Here is a 22,569-nt window from a genome sequence, read left to right on the forward strand (position 1 = left end):
ATCAGCTCAGATATGTGAGCAAACAACCCACAGCTGAAGAAAGGACCACCCAAAAAAGTTAGATGGAGCAGCATCCAACCATCATAAAGTGCCAAGAATAGGGCCTGCTCCCATAAGACAAGAATGAGACCTCATAAATCATGAGCATTGTTGCCTCAGAACAACTGGCCCTAGAGGAAATGCTACTCTAGCCCAGCCTGACAAGCCTTCAGAGCAAAGCCCAAGAATATCAAACTGTTTCCAAGTAACTTAACTGCATCCCAGAAAAAAAGTTCCACACTTATAGGAATACAAAAATATCAGTGCCCAGCAATAAGATTCTCACCATCCACCTTCCAATCTAAAATTGCCAGGTATTAAAAAAAATAATAATAATAAAAAATAAAATAAAATTGCCAGGTATGCATAAAAGTATAAGAAAAATCAATCAGAATCTATCAAGAACTAAACACAGAAATTAGAATTAGCAGATAAAAACATTAAAACTATTATAATTATATTCCGTATTTTTTAAAAAGTGGAGGACACAGACTAAACAGTCTAAAAAGAACTTCTAAATATAAAAACTGCAGTGTCTGAGGGGCATCTGGGTTAAGTCAGTTGAGCTCAGGGTCTTGATCTCAGGGTCCTGAGTTCAGGCCCCACATTGGGCTCCAAGTGCAGCCTGGAGCCTATTTAAAAACAAAACAAAAAAAACTGCAGTGTTTGAGAATACAATAGATGGAATTAAATGCTGTTTAGACCCTCAAAAGGAAAGATTAGTATACATGAAGATATAGTAATTACTATCCAAAATGAAACATCCTGAGAAAAACATCCAAAAAATAAAGGAAAATCCATGAGTTTTGGGCCAGTGTACATGTAATTGGAGCCTCTGAAAGGAGCACACAGAGAGGAAAAAGAAAAACATTTAGAAAAACAATGGCCAAAAATGTTTCAAATTAGATGAAAACTATAAATTCCCAGATCCAAGAGACTCAGTGAACCCAAAGAATAAGAAGCATAAAGAAAGCCACTTTAAAGGACATTTGAATCAAATTGTTCAAAGTCAATGACAAAGAGGACATATTAAAAGCAGAGAGAGAAAAAGGACAATTCAAATGATGAGGATGACAGAAGATTACTTGTCAGAAATAATGCAAGTCAAGAGACAGTGGAGTGACATCTCCAAACATCAGCATCTGAAAAGTCACTTTATGCATGTACAAAACAAACAAAAAAGGGAGTACATATATGCTTATCCCCTCCCCAAACTAAAAGGCAGTCTGTACCAATAGCTATTGGATACACTGGAAGATTGTACCATAAACTAAAGATTTCATAACTTTTTGACTATTTCAGACTATAGGAAAGTCTTTGGAAAGAATCCAAGACCAGTGCACAAGTCAAGAACAAAAACATACAGTACCTAATTTTGTCTTAAGAGTCTTCACATTTTCAAGTTCTTGTTCCAAATCCATTATGTTGTAATCCACTGATGAAGACAGTCCTATCAAAAGCAAAAATATTTTAGGAGTAGAACAGAACCTTAACAGCACAGAATTTGTAGCCCTCACATTTAATTAAAATACAAGATAACACATGACAAATTCTGATCACTGACAATAAAAACAAATGCTGCTGTGATTCATAGAAAAATCCATTTCTTCATTACTTAAGACTTCCAAGTTCTTGCTGATTAAATACTTCATGTTTCCTAGAAAATGCCCTACTTTGATAAAATTTTTACTTGATCTGTTAATTTTTCATTAATGATAAAAGTATCATATGCTTATTATAGAAAGTGAAAGAAATTCATGATCTTCTTCTCCATCCCATCCTCCTAGAGTCACAATTGGCCAACAGCCTAGTTGATGATTCCAAATCTTTCTTCATGATCATGTAAATATCCACATATACATATATACCACACATGATTTCTGCTACATATTTTATAAGAATGAGTTAAATTGGACACATTTAGCCTGCTTTCATAATCAGACATCTATATTTACAGATAGTGCCAACTCCCTTAACAACTGAATAACATTCAGTTATGAAACATTCAATTATCCAACATTCCACAGTATGGATGCACTTCAATTTATTTCAGAGTTATTCCACTTACAACTAAGCAACAAAAATTTCTGGATGCATATCCAGTACATTCTAATTCTATTGTTTCTGTAAGACAAATTCCCAAAATTCTGATTGCTGAGCCAAAGGTTATAACCATTTACAGTTAAGAGATATTTAGCCCGGCCGAGATAGCTCAGTTGGGAGAGCGTCAGACTGAAGAGATATTTAAAGGTTACTTCATTCCAAATATTGTAATTTATTATAATGATTTAAATATCATAATATTTTTTTAAAATGGGGCACCTGGGTGGGTCAGTAAGTTAAGCATTGGGCACTTGATTTCAGCTCAGGTCATGATCTCAGGATTATGAGATCATGTGTGACAGGTTCTGCATTGGGCGTGGAATTCTCTCCCTTCCCCTCTCTCTGCTGTTACCTCCATACATGCTCTCTCTCACTCTCTCTCTCAAAAAAGAAAGAAAGAAAGAAAGAAAGAAAGAAAGAAAGAAAGAAAGAAAGAAAGAAAGAAAGAAAGAAAGAAGAAAGAAAGAAAGAAAGAAAAAGAAAGAAAAGAAAAAAGAAATTATTGTAATAATTTACATTTCCATTCATAGCTTTTGAAAGTACCCATTTTCTTCCTATATCTTCCCTGCACTGGATGTTGTAATTCTTGAATTTTGGCCAGTATGATGGGGAAAAAAAATGTTTTCTTATTGTTACTTTAACATGCACTTCCCTAAATGGGGTTGAGCATCTTTCCAGATGTTTAACACATGGATTTTCCTATTCATGGTTTCTACTTATTTCTATAATGACTTGTATATCTCCATACTCTATTTGTTAAATTCTGAAATGGATAAATTAAAATTCCCCACTACAAATGTACCTTTATTGAGGTCTCAACTTTTAAGAATTTTTCCATTATGTATTTGTATTTGTCTGCTAAATTTTTTGGGTTCCTATAAGACTGTTATACTCACCTTATGAATCATACCTTTTAACTTTAGATAATGATCCACTTTGTCTTTAATGTTTTTCTGCTTAAAATCTGTTTTGTGGACCTTCAGTTCTACGATCTTTTTGTTTTTACCTGTCTTAGTTACTTACTGATTTATTACAAACTTGCATATAAGAGACAAAGAAAGATTAAAATTAAAGGTATAGATATGTGTGTATATCAGCTGAATCTTATTTGAGGTTTAACCTTATCAGAGTTTGTTGGTTATGAGCAACTGAAGTTGACTGACTGGTTAAAACAGAAAAGGAATTCACGAGACAGAACCAGTAGGAAAACTTCCAGTTTTCCTGGAAAGGAGAGGAACCACGCAGCTGGGGGCTCCAGGTGGCAGGAACAGATGGACTGTCTCCTCATAGTATTACACCTGGGATGCATCAGTCCCAACCATTTTCAATCATCATGTTGCTATGATCAAGAATGAACTTTTCAGTCTTTATGTGGCTAGGTTCAAGAATAAACTTTCAGTGTCCTAATGACCTAGCTCGAATTCCTTGAGTAGGGGAGGCAGAGAACTTTGACAAGCAGTTCCACAGATATGATCAAATAGGAGAAACAGTAAAGCCAAATCAGATGCTTTTTCTAGTAAAGAAAAAAGAGCTACGGGTGCTTATAGCAAAATGGTTGAATAACCCAATCTGACAGGCTCTATTCCTTAACAGTGGAATTCAGCCCATTTACATTTAGTCAAATAGAGTATTTGCATTCAGTATAACTTTGTATAACAGCTGATAAATTTGATTTTATACCCTGCACACTACTTGTCTGAACTTTAATTTTTTTTTTTATTTTATTTTTATCAAAATGAAATGGGCACAGAATTCCAAGTGCCACATCCCGGCACAAGGCACCTACACACATGCCACCTTCCTCCCAAAGACTGTCACTTCAGGTCATTTAGCTGATTCTTTCAGTATCTATCTTCTTAGCACTAAATCAACAGCTTCCTTTGCTGCTGGGTCTTGATTTTCCAGCTCTAAGTATTAACTATGGCCTTCCTACCAAACCACACCCTTGGCCATTTCCTCCCTCTCCCAATGTGGATTATTGGACATCTTGGTTACATCAATATTTGATGTCTTCATTATTACAAAAGAAATGCCACCCACTGCTTACCTACATAATAAACTATGACTAGCTTTCCTTTCTTCCATAATAGTATTCTTTTCTATCCCTAGAATTAGTCATTTTTCTCATTTGCTTAGTCCTCTATGTACTTAACACTGTCTTGAAGCCACCCTCTCCTCCCAAATGTATTTTTCAATCAGTGTTTAAATTCCTTTTATCCCATTCATTTCATTATCTGGGAGCAATTTCTCCTGGAGTCATGACACCTGCTTTGGTCTGGACCAGCTGCTCTCTAGGCCTGATGCACCCTGGCATCCTGGGCCCTGTGGCACATCTCTGATTTACAACTCAGTCTTTCCCACTGCTTCAATCTCTCATCTAGGTGGCACATGGCCTCCCCAGCAGCTTGCAAAGATAGGGTGAACGGGAGATAGTATTTTTGAGACTACACGAGTCTGGATATTTTACCTTTGCTCTTATGGTTTGGTTAAATATGGAAATCTACATCATAACTAATTTTCCTTCAGAGTAAGTCACCGTTCCACTGTCTTGCAGCTTCTAGTGTTGCTCCTGAGAAGTCAGAAAAAGTCCTTCCTGTCTCCGTATGAACTGCTTCCCGTCCTGTGAAATGTACGGAATCTTTGCAGTGTTCTTCCATCGAGTCCCCTTCAATGGATGATACAGGGCACTAGTGAGCCCTTCCAATCTCCAAATTTACATCCTTCAGATCTGAGAAATTTTCTCTCCTCTTCCCACTTGGAATTCCTAGTAGTTGGATGTTAGATATCCTGAACTGGTTCTCTAATATTATTAACTCTTTTCTCCTATTTTTGTCATTTTGACCTATCTTCTAAAAAAATTTCCTTATCTTCTAGCCTTTTGGATAGGTCATTATTTCTAATTATCAAGTGTCCCTTTCTGTTCACTAGATATTCCATTTTTATGGACTCCCGACCTTCCTCATGACTGCAATCTTGGTCTCCTTCAGGGTATTAACAACAGGTATATTTTTATGTATTTTTCTCTAGTATATATTGTCTTCTTCGAGGTCTTTCTTGTTTTGGCCTCTTATTTCATGTTGCTCAGAAGCCTGATGAGCCTTAGAGGGCTGCTCATATTTAAGAATAAAGCACTGGGGTGCTGGGGTAGCTCGGTCAGTTAAGAATTTGACTCTTGGTTTCAGTTCAGATCATGATCTCAGGGTCATGAGATCAAGCCCTACGTCAGGCTCCACGTTCAGCATGGAGTTTGTTTGTCCCTCTCCCTCCCCCTATTCTTCTCCCCACCACTCCAATGTGCTCTCTTTCTCAAATAAAATCTTTTTTTTTTTTAAAGATTTATTTATTTATTTATTCAGAGAGAGAGAGACAGAGAGGCAGAGAGAGACACAGGCAGAGGGAGAAGCAGGCTCCATGCAGGGAGCCCGACGTGGGACTCGATCCTGGGTCTCCAGGATCACACCCTGGGCTGCAGGCGGCACTAAACCGCTGTGCCACCGGGGCTGCCCTCAAATAAAATCTTTGAAAAAAAAAAAAAAATGACCTACAAAACATGCTAAGTTGAAACTCAAGAGTGTGTGGGTGGTGGCTGACAACTATGAGACTTCATGCTGGGTAATCCAGCCAGGTCTTTTTTTTTTTTTTTTTTTTTTTTTTTTTTTTTTTTTTTTTTTTTTTTTAATTTTTATTTATTTATGATAGTCACACAGAGATAGAGAGAGAGAGGCAGAGACATAGGCAGAGGGAGAAGCAGGCTCCATGCACCGGGAGCCCGATGTGGGATTCGATCCCGGGTCTCCAGGATCGCGCCCTGGGCCAAAGGCAGGCGCCAAACCGCTGCGCCACCCAGGGATCCCCAGCCAGGTCTTTCACAAAGGACACCCCACTGCTGGCATCTGTGGGGCTTTCCTCCTAGGCTAGACAGCCTCCACAGATAAGACTCTTTGGATCTCTTCCTTGGCATATTAAAGCTTGACTGTCTAAGTGAAGGGAGATAGGAGCCTGTGAGCACTCACCCCATCCTCTACTTAACACTGTGTCTAGGCCACAGCCTCTGTTTCACTTTCTGGAGAACAACTCTCCCTCTTCTCTTGGGATAGGAAAGAGGCAGTGCCTGACACCTTGGATAGAGGTAAAAGATCTGGGGATCAAATTGCTTCATCAACAGGATTTTCAACCAACCCTCTTTACCTTAAACTTCCTCCACTCTATCTCCACATTTCCATATCTGATGGTGCCACTTCCTGAGACTTTGGGCAATTCTGGGATATAAATCAAACACATGGCTTAGGATTTAGATTCCTTGGGTCTGCTAAACTGATTACTTCTAAGATTTTCTCAGGTCTGCTAAATTCCAAAATTTTATTGGGATTTTCTCTCAAGTTCTCATTCTCTGAACATTAGTATTCTCATATGCAAAATGAGATATATTTAGGATGTTTTCCACTGAATCAAAAACATCAATTCAAAGTAACTTAAAAATTAAAAAAAAAAAAAAAAAGTAACTTAAAAATTAAGAAAACAATTTCATGAAATTACAAGTTTAGACACAGAGTGGGCTTCAAAGTTGATTTTCCCACAGCTCAACAATGACATACAGGGACCAAGCTCTGCCATCTACAAGTCGGCTTATGAAGACTGGTGGCTCTCTCTCCTTTATGTAATTTCATAATTTCCATTTATTTTGCTCTTTATTTCTTCTTTTCCCAGCTTGAAGAATTTCTGTTTATTCTTTTTCCCCATGTTAATCTGGCATTTCAGTGGTTACTTTCTCTTGTTAACACAGGTAGACTTGTATTTTTTTTTCAATATAACAGTTATAACCCAATAGTGATGTTTTACTGAGTAACTTTTCTGCACCAAGGTGAAACTTTCACAGTACTTTTATCTATTTTTTCATTGCTTCCCAATCATCCTAAATCCTGGATTTTGCTGGGATTACTTTAAAGTATTTAGTATACTGGGCACCTGGGTGGCCCAGTTAGTTAAGCATCCAACTCTTGATTTCAGCGCAAGTCATGATTTCAGGATTGTGAGATCAAGCCTGACATGAGGCTCCACACTGGGCATGGAAGCTGCTTAAGACTCTCTCCCTCTGCCTCTCCCCTAACCTCCTCAAATACAATCAATCAATCAAGTATTTAGTATAAGATTATTACTAGATTTTTCTTTCAGTATAAAAGTTGCCATATCCTTAATGCCTAGAATAGTTTCTAGCACAAATTAGATACTCAATATACAGATATGAAATGAAGCAATAAATGAATGCCTTTTTTGGCCCTAACATACATACAACATATTTATAAATATGAGTTTTTCATTGCAATCTTCCCCCCCACACCCTTAAAACTAACAATACTATTCAATAATCCTTAGCAGGTTACAAACGGGAGGTTTGATGTTGATTTCTCTCTTCTTTATAAGTAATTTTTCTATGTGAAAGCTTGTAAGGTGTTTTATTATCACTACTCTTGGAATTCAACAATGTTACACAATAAATCTAGATCTTTAAATGTCCTGCTTAATAATCTTGTCTAGGACTCTATGGTCTTTTAACCTGCACTAAAATCTTTCTTCAGTTCATTGACATTTTCTTCTATTATCTATTTACTTAACTTTTTTCTACTTCTTCTTTGTCCTCCTTCTAGATGTTTATTATTTAGATTAAGTAGCTCATCTCTACAGTCTATGTCAGCCATTTCATTGATGTTTCCCTCTCTTCGTACTTATGGTCTCTGACATTAAATAGTTTTCCCATTGATTCTACCAGATAATTCAATTTTTAGAAAGACTACACTCCTTCCCTATCACTACTATAACAAAGTACCATAAACTTAGTGGCTTAAACACTACAAATTTATTATCTTACAGTTCTAGAGGCCAGAGGTCTGAAATCTAGGTGTCAGCAGGATTGTGTTCCTTCTGGACACTCTAAGAGAGAATCTGTTTCCTTGTCTTTTCCAGCTTCTAGAGGCACCTGCACACATTGACTCATGGCCCCTCCTTCAAGTCTCTCTACCTTCACTTCCACTATCATCTCCTTCTCTGATCCTCAGTTTTAACAATGCCATGAGGACACTGGGCCCACCAGATCATCTAGGATGATCTTGAGACCTTTCACCTAATTACCTTACAAAGTCCCTTTTGCCATGTAGGGGACATGTTTTTAGGATCAGGGTGATTAAGACATGGATACTTTTGCAGGGTCACTATTCTGCCTACCACAAGGACTATTTCATCTTTTATCTACCGAATTTTTAATTTTTTTTTCACATTGTAGGTGGTCTTTTTCTTCTCTCATTATGTTTCCTTAAAAGTCCATGTTACTTTTTGGGTCTAAGTACAAATTCTTATTTGTCTCTCCATTAAATTTTAACCTCAGTGGGAATCATCGTTCTAGATTCACATCTTAATCTTCATCACTCAGCCTTAAGTGAGTGATCATTTTTCTTTACTCACTGTTCTGTTCTCTTCACACTGAATCAGGTCAGAGAGTCCTTCAAACAATGACAAACCATTATGAGGTCCCAGTAATTTCTGTTTTGGGGGCCTGGGGATGAACTGGCCAGAAACAATGATTCAGGAAGAAGCATCAGTGCTCTGGGACAGCACTCCTTCCTCAAAGGTAGAAAGAAAACAAAGGATTCAGGCCGGAAGTGCAAGATGGCAGGGGTGCTAATGCAATAGGGGAATTCAGTAGTATTTCTGAAATACTGTGGTTTTTTTTTTTTTTTTTTCAGGTGACACAATGCTAGGTACACAATAGAGAGTTAATGCTGATTTACTTGCATACAAAAACTAAAAATACATTCTCATTATCTCCAAACAAGTATGCTTTCATTAAATGACTAGATTTACCCAGAATAACAATTTTCAAAGACATTATCATCCTTTATTATACATATGTATCATTACTTAAGTGAGAAGAACAAGCTTGTTTAGGCAGAATTTTCCATTATATATGACCAGAAGGAACAATGGCTATTGTAAGGAATCAAGACACATTGAAACACACATTGGAATGTGATGTGAATTTAAGTTGCACTAGAAAAAAATCATCAAAATATCCTGAACAATTGTATTATCCTTACTTTATTTCAAAATGAATCTAACATGTTCCATGTCAGCATTGTCTAGTCAATAAGTCAAATTGGTAGACAAAACCTGTCTGGACTAGTCATGAAAAATAAAAAGGGATTCTCCAAGAAAACCACAAAGCAGCTCATTTAAGGTCAATTTAACGGTATTATTCTGTTTTTCTTCCAGCCTCGACACAAGATTTCACTACCTCAAAGGAAATTAGAAGAGTATCTATTTGCATTCCCCTAGGTGATTGGCAGTTCAACACCAATTAGTTCAAAATTACACTGTTACTAGCGTGCAATAAAAACAACACCTTTCATCTTCCTTACACAGGTAAGAATACCTTCAGAGCCAATAACTTTGATCAAGTAAGTATTTTTGATCCTGCCCCACCCGTCTCTTTGGATTCAGGAAAACTAATAGCTGAAGGCAACTTTTCCCGGCTTTATTCTTAAGCTGAAAAACTAGTGTGGTATTGAAAATATTTTGCTTCCAAGATAACAAAATTTCCCAAAGCCCAGCATTTCTTCAATAACTAAGCCTTAATATATGACAACTTTAATGGACATTCATATGTTAAAGGGCAGATACTAATTATTTAATTTAAAATATGTAATACATTTTTAAAAATAAATATAAATCTCTATGTTGGTATGTAAACAATTCAAATAACATGAAGCAATAAATCTCCCTAAACAATTTAGTGTCCTAAACTAAGTCTCATAATAAATACTATTTAGAAGTAGACACCTCTGGTATAAACAGACTAGTTTTTCATTTAACTTTTTAATTTAGCATATAGCCAAAAAAAGTTGATTAGAAAATCTGTTGCTTAAGTAACACTTTAAAACTTTGATTATGCTTAGTATATTAAATTGACCAATGTGATCTCTATCAATACACTATAAGGTCCCTCAAGTACTTTTAATTATTTCTAATCACTTAGATAATTTGTTTAAAGCCCAAGACTCCTAAAATTTCGTAGAGTGTCTCCATCCTCTAAGCAAACACCAATTACTGTTCAGCACACAGCCACTGCAGATGAGGCAGACCCCCCAGAAAGTTTTTGAAAACTGAAGCCTAGACATTCAAATCTCTAAAGCATCTATCTCAACATCAACACAAACTCTTGTTATTTTCTACAGAAGAGATGGACAATCTATACATTCAAACACACTATTTCTATTCCATTTGTAATGCTAATATTTGTTAAAGTATTAGTTTCTATTTACTAGTGACATATCCATAAAATATAGCTAAGTACAAAAATCAAGTAATATAAGATTCTTGATATTGAACACAATTTGAAAATCAAAATTCAAATACATTTTCATTATAAATAACCACAAGCAAGACAGAAAATACTAAACAATCAGCTTTAAGAACATTATAAAAAGCTATGTACCAGGGAGCCTGGAGCTCAGTTGGTTAAGCCTCTGGCCTCACCTCAGGTCACGATCTGGGGGTCCTGGGATTGAGCCCCAAGTCAGGCTCCGCAGGGAGTCTGCTTGTCCTTCTGCCCCTCCTCGAGCTCATTCTCTCTCTCTCTCTCTTTCTCTCTCTCAAATAAATAAGATACAGTATTTTTTAGAAAAAGCTATATATAATTAATTGTTTGGCTTTTTTTTCCACCTTAGATATAAGCTATTGGTAAATCTTAAACTTGATATTAAGATTATTTTTTAAACTTATTTATATATGGTACTATCAGGAATACTATCATCCAAATAGGTTATGGTTGAATAAGCAGCTCATGTATATTAAATTTTATCTTCTGCTAAAAAATTTAGATCATTTATATCATATCATTTATAGAAAATATGTGATACTTGACTCTTAAGTAATTCTACAGTTACTCCAAACTATTCCTCATCACTGACATATATATTATCTTACATCTCTTCAGTCACCTCATTTCATCTTGCAACATATCATTTGTTTGGCCACAATTTATAGTCAAGAAAGTGATTATATGGCCCAAGAAGCTGAATAAATAGTTAACAAGGCATCTCTCACTGTTTGAGATGTTAGGATCCAAATGCTGGTGATCTTACTGGGGAAAAAAAAAATTTAATTAGTTTCACCAGTAGTTAATATTCTTTCTTGTTAGCTCAGGAAGTCAAGATATTATTAAACACTTTCTTCTAGCATAGTATTGTCCAAAAGGGGGTCACTAAGTGTCAACAATTTTTGCTATATATGTTGTTGATGAGAGCTGACACTTGATCACCTTCAGCCAGCCTAAGCTCATCATGCTCAAAGTGGCCCAGGGACTGATATATTTGCAATATTCTCAACTTCAGTGATATAACCAACAGAGATCGTATTCATGGAATAACCACTGTAGGCTATAGAAGAATAGCTAGAGAAGGTCAAGATGAAAGTATGTAGAGAACATAAGATAAGATTGGGATAGAAGCTTCCTTACAATATTAAGGGTGTTACCTGAAAGGCGTCAGATAAGTAATGACCAAATCAGCAAACTGTTCTGACAGTGATGATAAAAAATGCCTCTAACAGGATGCAACTACTCTAAACCAAGTGTAAATACCACCGTAAACCTTAGCATCATCATAAAACTGCCTGGCAAACTCAACTCAGTGACAATAAGCAAGGTTCCAAGACTGATGGTGACCAATTGCTTCTGACAGGTAACTAAGTTCCATAAAAAGATCGAATGAGTTATTTTTTTCAATCTCCTATTTTTCAGAATACAAAGGTACTGCAACTTGACACACCACAAAAATGAAACAAGTATATTTTCTGTGCTCTTAAGAATAAAGAATACAAAAAAAAAAAAAAGAATAAAGAATACAAGCTTCAATGAAAAAGGCTTTTAAAGGAAGATCAAAATCAAGCAGGAAAGTAATTACTACCAAAAGTGATACACTAACTTTTTATCATGAAGATGAAAATAGTACCTAACAAAATTGAATTGAATCATTAAGTTCAAAGTCTACAATATTTTTAAATAAATTACATTAAAAGAACTGTCAAGGTTTTGAACTTAAACAATAAAAAATAATTCCTATTCATTATGGTACTTCTAAAGTTACCCAGTACACCCAAAGGCTATATACACACGAAAGCTAATTATTTCAATTAATGCTGTTGCATTACTTAAACATTTAAACATGCTAATGATATATGCATCCTCTTAATCCTGGGTAGGAATTACAAAAGATTTTCTACCACAATTAATGTAATGGGACTTTCTGTTGGGCTACTCTTCTAGGGTCTTGAAGTAGAAATGGATTTTGATTGCTCGTATTTCATGGCTTCACACTAAGGGAAATCACCTTATCTCTGCTTCTTTACTAACACTCCAGGGCATAAGGTCCTCCAGCCCCACAATCTTGGTTTGTCTTCAGAGGTCTCTACTGTGGGCCTTCCTAAATGTTGTCTCCATGTAATTCTTTTATCCTATCACCAAATTTTATTTCTTCTTCCTTCTTCACTTCTTTTGGTAAAATGACAACTCTCCATCATGCAATGTTTTTCATCTATTCATTCACTCATGCAACAAGTATTTACTACCAACCCACTATATGGCTGGGGATAGTGGGATCAGGAATACAGAAAGGAAGAAAATAAACAAAAATCCTTGCCTATACAGTTCCTGTTCTACTATGAAGAAACTGGCAATATATAAAAAGTAAAAACAGTGGGTCAGAAGGTGAAAGTGTTACAGGAAAACATAAGGCAGGAAAGAGGGAAAGAAGTGCCAGGGCAGAGGTGGAGCTTAGCAATATTAATCATATCCACAAGGCCTCAATGTGGAAAAGCCCACTGAGAAGGGGATCTTTAGATAAGACCTGGAAGACAGGAGGCAGAAGGGAAACACATTACAATGCCCGAGATAAGAGGCAACTGGCCATGGTTGAAAAGCAAGAAGTTTGCAATAAAGGAAGTCAGAGGGTACATGGGGGGCTGAAAGGGAACCACTGCAAAAACTACCTTTATTCAGATTGAAAAAGGACACCACTAAAGTTCTGTGCGCAAATAAGTGAGAAGATCTGACTCATAAGGCCAAAGATAGACCCATGGAGGCTAATTAGGAAACTACTGTAAAATTCTAACCAAGAGGTGATTGTTACTCAAACCAAGGTGGTGACATGCAAGCAGATACTTTGAAGCTAGAGCCAACAGCTTTGCTAAAGGATTCCATATGGGAGTTAAGAGAACAAGACTCTGAGGAATTGGCCTGAGCATCTAAAAAAATGGATTTGCCATCTATAAAGACAGGTCAGCTATAACAGAAGCAGAAATGGGGAATAAAATCTTTAGCTGATTTTGTTTATTTTTTTATTTTTTTATTTTTTCTTTAGCTGATTTTGGAGAAGACATGTTTCAGATGCCTATTAGGCATCCAAGTAGGAATGTCTATTAGATGGATGAAGAGGTCAGAGGAAAGGTCAGCAGCATATAGATGGTATTTAAAGCCATAAGACCAGATTAAGATAACCAAAAGAATACAGGTAAACAAACATGAGAACAGTTTAAGGACTAATGCATGAGGCATGCCACTGTGAAGAAGCTATGGACACAGAGAAAAACCAGCAGTTTTTTGAGAAGCAGTAGCTCATTAAGTAAAAAAGAACAAGGAAAGTATGGTGAATGGATAACCAAGTGGAATGAGGAGTGTGGATGAGTACTCCGAAGTCACTGGGCAACTTGATAACAGCATGTCAGTATAGCAGTGGAGGCAAGAGTGGCTACAAAAACAACTGTGGAGCACAGAAATGAAAACAATGAGTGTACAACCCTACAAGTTCTGCTACAAAGACCAGCAAAGCAATGAAATGGTGAGCCAGAAGGCATAGGTCAAGATAGTTTGATTTCATTTCCTTCCTTCCTTCTTTCCTTCTTTCTTGCCTTCCTTCCTTCCATTTGTTCATTCTACTAGAAAAATTATAGCATATCTCTATGCTGAAGGAAATGATCCAGTTGGGGAAAGACTGGTTATGTCAGAGAAATAGTAGAATGGCCATAGGTATATCCTTGAATCAGGGAGAAGGGACTGAATCCAGTGCATGAGGGGAGGGCTGAGCTTTGCCAGAAGCATGGACAGCCTAGCCATAGGATCAGGAGAAAGGCAGCATGTGCAGGGGGAGTTGCAGGTAGATGAATCAAAATGATTTGTGTCAACATTTTGGCATGCTTGCTTCTATTTTCTCAAGAAAAGAGGAAGCAAGGTCTTCAGCTGAGACTGATGGTGAAGAAGTCTTGAGAGAAGACATAAAACAGTCATCCAGGAGAATGTAAAGTATGTTTAAGCTAGTGGTCATATATTTAAAGAAAGGCCAGGCAGGCGTTAACAGTTAGTCAGCTGAACAGGCGTGCATGCTGAGAACATGAAAAGCTGGCTACGACTAAGGCTAGAGTTTGGCTAAGCAGAGAGAGGGAAAGGGAATTGGGAGAGCAGGGCACTGAGACAAACCATGGCCCAGGAATTTAAACTGTGTGAGGCAGCAAGGGTCTGAAAGAAGTGAAGGAAAAAAGTAAGAAGCTATTAAGATGGATAGGTGGCATGAAACACTGTAGGACATGGTACTCCACAGGCAGTGAACAGGGTGACTAGTGGTGAGATTGCACAAGAACTTGTCACTGCTCATGTCAGGTCTGTGCTGCAGCCCGAGGCAGTAAGTAGCTGAGGGAGACCATTAAGAGAGGTCTATGGATGGCCAAGCAGGCTGGAAAGGTCATCCATGTGGACACTGAAATCACTAGTCGTGACCAGCATAATGGCAAAAAGCACAATCATGAACAAGGAACTAAAACCTTAAGGATGGAAAAGGAACTGTCTGAAAGGAGAGGAGTGAAGGGAAAAGGGAGAAGTAATCAGGTCACAATCTAATGACATGAGATTCAAAGTGTGTGAAAGCAGCAGAAGAGAACGAGAGGACACCTGCCCAAATTCCTGGATGAGTGAAGTGAAGGATGTGGGAAAGAACAGAGCTACCACCTGAGAGGGACTAAGAAGCAGCTCGTGCTGGGAGGGCCAAGTTTCTTCTAGCAAGAGGGAGGAGACTGAGGATCCAAGTGGCTCTGCTGCTGTGACCCAGTAGCTCTTCGATCTACATGGTTCCGCATGGTATAAGCAGTTTCAGGAGCTCAGGGACAGTGGGAAATAAGGTCAGAAATGCAAGTAGAAGTAGGAGATAGTCTGAGACGCCAGGGTCCTGGACAATAGAGGCTCCTTATGTTGACTATCAGAAAGGAGGAAGGCCAGAATGCATGCACCATTCCTCCTGGCCTCAAGGCAGACAGCAAAGTAAGGTTGTGTCCTGGAGACTCAAGGAGAAGAAGCCTTTCAAGGACAGTCCTGAGTCCTGGGGTAGCTCCTCATTCCTGCCATGGTGATGTGGACACTGGGGAAGGCTGTATGAACCAGATGGCTAGAGATCTGGGACTTCCTCCTGCTCCAGGAATACATACAACCCCTACCACCTATTTCTTTGTTTTTCAAGTATTTCAGTTCTGGATAAAATCTTATAGATTCTTACCCTTCTTTTTGTCTTCTTCAGTCAACTACGATCTTAAGATTCAGAATCTAAATTCATTTGCTCAAGGTCTGGTACTTAGAAGAAGATGAGTAGTAAACAGAAAAGGAAGAAAAAAAGCAGAGCAGACCACTAACAGGATGGCTTCTTTAGAACACTGATTTACATTATAATAGGACATGGCATAAAATAAAATATGTTTATTTTATTAACATATTTTCTGAATAATAATATTAAGAACAAAACTAGCACCAGCAAATGATAAATAGGAACAATGAAGAAGTCACAGGCAAGTATTCCATCAAAAAACTATACTGATACTTTAAAAACCATACATGAAAATTCAACTCCAATAATATCTACCACAACAAGTTATAGATCTTCCAGGAAAAAAATGTTATGTTTTTTCAGATGACCATGAAGCTGAGCTCAAAGCAAACTATACAGATGTCCCCAAAATTCCTGTGATGTGCATCACACATTCCCACACAGACCAAGAAAGCAGGCTCAATGGCCACTAGCAAAACACTATCATGAATTCTGGGGTAAATCACTACTGTAACATTTTTTTAATCTTTTATTATTATTCTGCAATTCAATAGCCCAGCATATAGGGCACCTTGGTGGCTCAGTCAGTTAAGTGTCTCTGACTCAGGTCATGATCCCAGGGTCCTGGGATTGAGCCCCACATCCAGCTACCTGCTCAAGGGAAATTCTGCTTCTCCCTCTGCCCCTGCCTCCCACTCATGCACTCACTTTCTCTAGCTCTCTCTCTCTCTCAAATAAAATATTTTTTAAAAAATAGCACACAATAAAAAATATTTTAATTTACTTTTTAAAAATAACTTAAAATACAAAATAACTGCTACAACAAAATACATTTCATATGATACTAGATTAAATTTAAAAAGTAGGGATGATTTCCACTACCTACCTTCTATGATCTATACCTTTTTTTTTTTTTAAGTAGGCTCCCATGCCCAGTGTGGAGCCCAACATGGGGCTTGAACTCATGACCCTGAGATCAAGAGTGGGACACTTAACCAACTGAGCCACCCAGATACCCCACATATGGGGTATACTTTCTTTAAAAATAGCAAATCATAAAATACTGGGTTTGTTAACCTTGTTTTCTTTCCCCTGCACATATTGATATACTCTACTCAAGCTTATGATTTTAATCCATATTACTCTATGTGCCCATTTTGATATAGAACCTTTTATGTTGCAAGCCTGCTGTTTTCCACCTGAAGCAGTCTACAGTGCTAACAAGCAGTAAATAACAAAACTACAGCAACTATCCCAACATATCATTAAAGAGCCATCAACAGAAAGACTAACTACCTACCAACAGAATAATCAGAAGCAGTGCATAGCTTACCAAAATGGTAGAAAACAAATGATACTCAGCATTAGCTATCATATCATACTTAGTCCTCTCCAAATTATATTTCTGTGCTAGTCAAAGTATTTTGTTTATTTGGATTTGGCTTCACTTTGTAATACATCTAGCCTTCTGGCAACTACTTCTTTTTGAATTTCTTTAGACATACTAATCCACTTTTGAATTTGAGGAGCCAGAGGATCTTGAAAGATTCTGGAGGGACTTTTTCTTGAAGTGAAAAGTGAAAAAGACTGTATTTTGGGGGATCCCTGGGTGGCGCAGCAGTTTAGCGCCTGCCTTTGGCCCAGGGCGCGATCCTGGAGACCCGGGATCGAATCCCACGTCAGGCTCCCGGTGCATGGAGCCTGCTTCTCCCTCTGCCTGTGTCTCTGCCTCTCTCTCTCTCTGTGTGACTATCATAAATAAATAAAAATTTTAAAAAAAGACTGTATTTTGGGCTTGGTGTTATTTTGACTTAATTCAAATTCTTTAATTCATGGAACACTATCTTTTTTTTTTTTTTTAAAGTAGGCTCCACATTCAGCACAAAGCCCAATGTGGGTCCCAAACCCACAACCCTGAGATCAAGACCTAAGCATCAAAAGTTGGATGCTTAACCGACTAAGCCACCCAGGTGCCACCATCAGGCACTATCTTTTACCCTTCCTAGATCTCAGTCTCCCTGATCTGTAAGACAGAAAGACCTCAGGCTGAAACATAACTGTATACTGTAGGCAGTAGTGTGACAGTTCAGGCATATTTATCACATATTAGCATGATTACCTAAGTAAGACAGATTTATTATAATATTCACTACTTTATTTATTTATTTATTTTTAATATTCACTACTTTAATGAAATTTTATAAAACGGACAGTATCACGTAAAGTTGTAACTCTGAAATAAAATATAAAAATAGCTTTAATAGCATTAAAGAATAAAAGATACATTTAGTTCTAAATGTTAGTGGTATCAAAGTATACAGTATTATTGCCAAGAATTCTCTATATTAGATAAAATCTGAAATTCTTTGATCTAAGAATAAAGGTCTAAATGTTAGCAACACTTTTGAGTTGATGATTTAAATTCGCTAATTGTAACTGAAGAAAGTAGGTATATTTCTTCCTATTTCATATTTAAAGTAACCTTCCATTTTATACCTACTCTTTAATTACAACCCTGAAATACAGTTAGCAATTAATAGTCTGATCTTGGGTTGGTTTTCAACATTAAAGGAAAAAAAATTTTTTTGCAGGAAAAGAGTACAGAATGAAAAGCATTTAAGTAAAATAAAAAGAAAATTCACCCAAACTATTATTTCCCTGTTAAACTACATCATTATTACTTTTTTCACTGGTTCTTCATTTGAAGCCAAAAAGGATGAGTAAATAAAAATTAAACTTTAAAATCTTTGACATACTTCCTTGGTTATCAACAGCTGATAATGAATAGCATTCCTAAATAACAACAGAGCTCCTAAGCATAACTAAGACTGTCAATTTTGGCACCTAGTAGCAAAGAGACATACTACTTTTGGCCTTAAAGATTTCAAAAGGAAAGAAATGAAGTAGGGATATTAAAGTGACTAAGAAAACATGCAAATCTGCAAAACCTCAGTGACTAAGTCATCGTGCTTAAAATACATTAGGTCTTGGTAGTAGAGGTGTACCTTAATGGCCAGTGCCTCAGAAGTCAACTGGCCTTGCTAGATTACAGCTAATCTCAGCTAGGGAAAGACGGGAACTGGACTGCAGTGCCGCTAGTCTTCAGCAAAACTGTCCTCACCTAAGACATTCACATGTTGCTCTTAAGTCTTGACCTGGCGCCTTGGCACAATGTCCTAAGAGGCTTGTAATTTTCCCCCTCAATTAGCTGTCTTTTTTGTAATTGAATAATTTTTATTGAGCTTTAACTATGGAATACATACGTACCATTTAGTCGTCTCTGGAGGGCTTCCTCCTCTAGGGTAATAATATAAATTTGCTCATCCAGGTCTTCAAGAATCTAAATTCAAAGATCAAACCATTGACTAATGCAACATTACAAAACTAGTGCTTACGAGAATACTTAGGCTATTTGGCCTATGATTTAGATAATCACTCAAAATTATTACAAATTTAAAATAAAAATACTCAAACTATTCTATTTGTAAGTTAAGGAAAATTATTTTAGCATATAACTAAACACATCAAAAGTTGCCTATTAGAAAATCCACATATATTTAAATTTAAGGATTAAAGAACACTGCAGCTCTCTCAATGACAAATAAATGTCTGAATTCTCAACATCAAAAGGCTAAATATAATAATATCTCTTACACCCAAGCCAATATTTTAGAGCAAGAAGGAATAGATCACTCTGTTCAACATTGGCTTCTCATTTGTATTTACCTATATAATACTTAACACAAGAGAACAATAAACTCAATAACTACAATGCAATACTTTCCACTTACATCATCCATACATACTAAAAATTTTCTGCAAATTATGAATACTGGTGTTATAAATTCATTTTGTAGACAAAACCCTAGAGAAATATACTTGTGTATACCCACTCACTACCATGCCATACAACACTAGTAACAAACAAGAACCACTAATCAATCACCAGGCTCTGAGCCTAAGGCACACAGGGGCCATGATACCAACTTTCCTTCCCATCAATATTCTCACCACTTTCTACTGTTTGGATCACAATTCAGTTTTTACTTTTTTAAGATCTAGCCCATACAAAAAGATTTCCCCTTACAATGCAAACTTTCCATTCACTACCATGGGTCTGTCTCCATGTAAGTGACATTGAGTGGCACACAGATTTTGTGTTAAATGCTATGTGCCTCATCCCTTTGATTCTACAACAATCCAATGAAAAACAGACTGCTATCATCCCCATCTTATAACATGCTTCTTACAAGGGTTTGGCAAAGAAAAGTTATCTGCCTTGTGAAGCCTACATTCTTAGCCACTCTGAGCTGATGGGGACCTAAATATGAGTCAAACACAGTCCTTGGACTCAGCTCATATTCTAGTGTCCAGGAGACAGAATGAACCCAAAAAAATAATTTTAAGATTAAAATAACTCATGACTGAAGCAAAAATAAAATTTTACGAAAGTTCAGAGGAAGAAAGATTCCCAACTTCTAGGTAGGAAGAAAAAGTTTTGGCAAGTGTTTTTGTTAATAGTAGCCTGTTAGCTTATAGCTTAATTTAGTGAAAAGGGGAAAGGCATTTGGGTCAGAAGAAACTATAAGCAAAACACAGGTGAAAAGGTACAAAGTACATTCAGCAATAAGGTGGTTTGAGTACCCTGGAGCTTATGGCAGAGCAGAACAATGGGCCAGAGCCCAGGGTTTGAAATCAGCTTCTGGGTTCAAATTCGGCCCCATCTTCACTGACCTGTAATCTTGTATGAGCAACTTAATCTCCCCGAAATGCAGATAATTCAGCCATAAAATAAGACTACCGCCTAACTCATAGGTTTGTTAACAGGATTAAATTAAACGTGTGTAAAATATAGTACTTATCACAAGCATAGAGCCTAGACTGACTGAATACCATTAATACTAGGTGTTGGGGGGGCAGCCCCGATGGTCCAGCGGTTTGGCACTGCCTTCAGCCCAGGGTATGATCCTGGAGACCCAGGATCAAGTCCCAAGTCAGGCTCCTTGCATGGAGCCTGCTTCTCCCTCTGCCTGTGTCTCTGCCTCTCTCTCTATCATGAATAAATAAATAAAATCTTTTAAAAAAAAAATACTGGGTGTTAGGAACAAGAAAAGAGGTGAAGATAATTAAAGTTTTGAGAATAATGTTAATAAGAGACAAGTTTGGGAAAAAGCTCAGCCTTGGGAAGGTCACTAAGTCAGTGGTTTTGTTTTCTATAGGCTGAGCTTTCAGCTCCACGGGGTCTGCAGGTACAGCACTGACAACAGAGTATAGTTTGTTTCCAGTGTCTTCTGCTCCCTCGAGTTACACATTTCGAAGTGCCGTGAAAGTGGCAGAGGTGGTCAGGAGACTAGACCAGAGTAACTGTAGACCAAGGACAGAACTTTGAACATTTGCCTATTTTGGGGGGCCAGGAAATGGAAACAGAGAAAAGAGTCTCCCAAAAAAGCTCCCCCAGAGAATCAGGAAGAAATTAAGAATGCAGTGTTATAAAACTTCTCCAAGATGGAAGTGAATTTCAAGATTTGATAGCATGTTTTATTTCAGTGTATATACATTAGGTAGCAAGTTAAATAATCCAATTTTATTTTTTAAAAGATATGATGAGATTTGTCCTTTATTTTTTAAATGTTTCAAAATTAAGCAAGCATTACTAAAAGAATATCTACTACAATATTTCCCCAAATTGTTCCTTGACTAATTACCCCGATAGGAAAGACAAACATATAACTAAAAACAATTTAATAGGTACTACTAGTGAAATTCAAGCAAAGGAGAATGTGAGAAAGGAGCTTGATTATTACAACTTAAAGAAAAGGTGAGGCAAAATTCAAAGATAGGCAGTGAGCACAGCTGACATGAGAACCAAGCCATGAGGAGGCTGTCAGGGGGACTGGAGCAGGCTGGGGGCATTGAGGGGAGAAAGCCCCAGACACATCTAGAAAGTGAAAGCAGACAGCCCATTAGCTGCTGAGTGTGGAATGAGAGTCAAGGACGCAGATGCAGAGGCCAGAGGTCAGTGGACTAGGGAAAGGTTGTGAGTCATGCAGAACTGAGTTTGCAGGCAATGAGGATCCATGAAAATAATTTAAATGGCAAGTTCCTTTAATGCAGCTAAGAATTATTCTCATGTGATAATATTTGGCAAAATAGCTAGAAACCAAACAAATTAGGGACAAATCATTAGAATTACTACCAATTGAAAATCATTTAAAGGGCAGCCTCGGTGGCTCAGTGGTCTAGCACCACCTTTGGCCCAGGGCATGATCCTGGCGACCCGGGATCGGTCCCATATCAGGCTCCCTGCGTGGAGGCTGCTTCTCCCTCTGCCTGTGTCTGTGCCTGCCTCTCTCTCTCTCTCTCTCTCCCTCTGTATCTCTCAGGAATAAATGAATAAAATCTTTAAAAAAAAAAAAAAAAAAGAAAGAAAGAAAATCATTTAAAAGTGAATATAGGGCAGCCTGGGTGGCTCACGGTTTAGCGCCGCCTTCAGCCCAGGATGTGATCCTGGAAACCCAGGATCGAGTCCCATGTTGGGCTCCCTACATGGAGCCTACTTCTCCCTCTGCCTGGTCTCTGTCTCTCTATCTCTGTGTGTCTCTCATGAATAAAGTCTTTAAAAAAAAAAGTGAATATATAGTAATTCTGAGATTAAAGTGAAAAGTATAATCAAAATATAACGTAAGACATAACTGCTTCATAAGTCATAAATTTGGTAAATTCTGAAACATAACAGAGTCACTACTGATACAAGATAACAAACACCTAAAATATCTAAGTATTTGTAAATTTTGTC

At 37.3% G+C, this 22,569-nt stretch overlaps 1 protein-coding gene and 1 long non-coding RNA gene across 14 annotated transcripts in view; one reads left to right on the forward strand and one right to left on the reverse strand.

Annotated features, from left to right (window-relative positions):
• Positions 1-22,569, reverse strand: part of LMBR1 (limb development membrane protein 1) — a 147,102-nt gene that overhangs the window by 35,808 nt on the left and 88,725 nt on the right. For all 13 annotated transcript variants that reach the window (XR_005371383.1, XR_005371382.1, XM_038559822.1 and 10 more), the window contains 2 exons: positions 19,041-19,113; positions 1,409-1,489 (listed from right to left, as the gene is read on the reverse strand). Coding sequence is in view for 11 of the 13 variants with exons in the window: in XM_038559822.1 (XP_038415750.1) it covers positions 1,409-1,489; positions 19,041-19,113 (154 nt within the window). In the remaining 2 variants the exon portion in view is untranslated. The remainder of the gene's footprint in view (positions 1-1,408; positions 1,490-19,040; positions 19,114-22,569) is intronic.
• LOC102155672 lies at positions 2,624-12,085 on the forward strand. Its single transcript, XR_005371388.1, has 3 exons — positions 2,624-2,646; positions 9,406-9,555; positions 11,933-12,085. It is a non-coding gene; the product is annotated as an uncharacterized LOC102155672 (long non-coding RNA).

The sequence above is a fragment of the Canis lupus genome, chromosome 16, assembly GCF_011100685.1.
Source record: "Canis lupus familiaris isolate Mischka breed German Shepherd chromosome 16, alternate assembly UU_Cfam_GSD_1.0, whole genome shotgun sequence".
In the NCBI taxonomy this organism is placed as follows: Eukaryota; Metazoa; Chordata; class Mammalia; order Carnivora; family Canidae; genus Canis; species Canis lupus.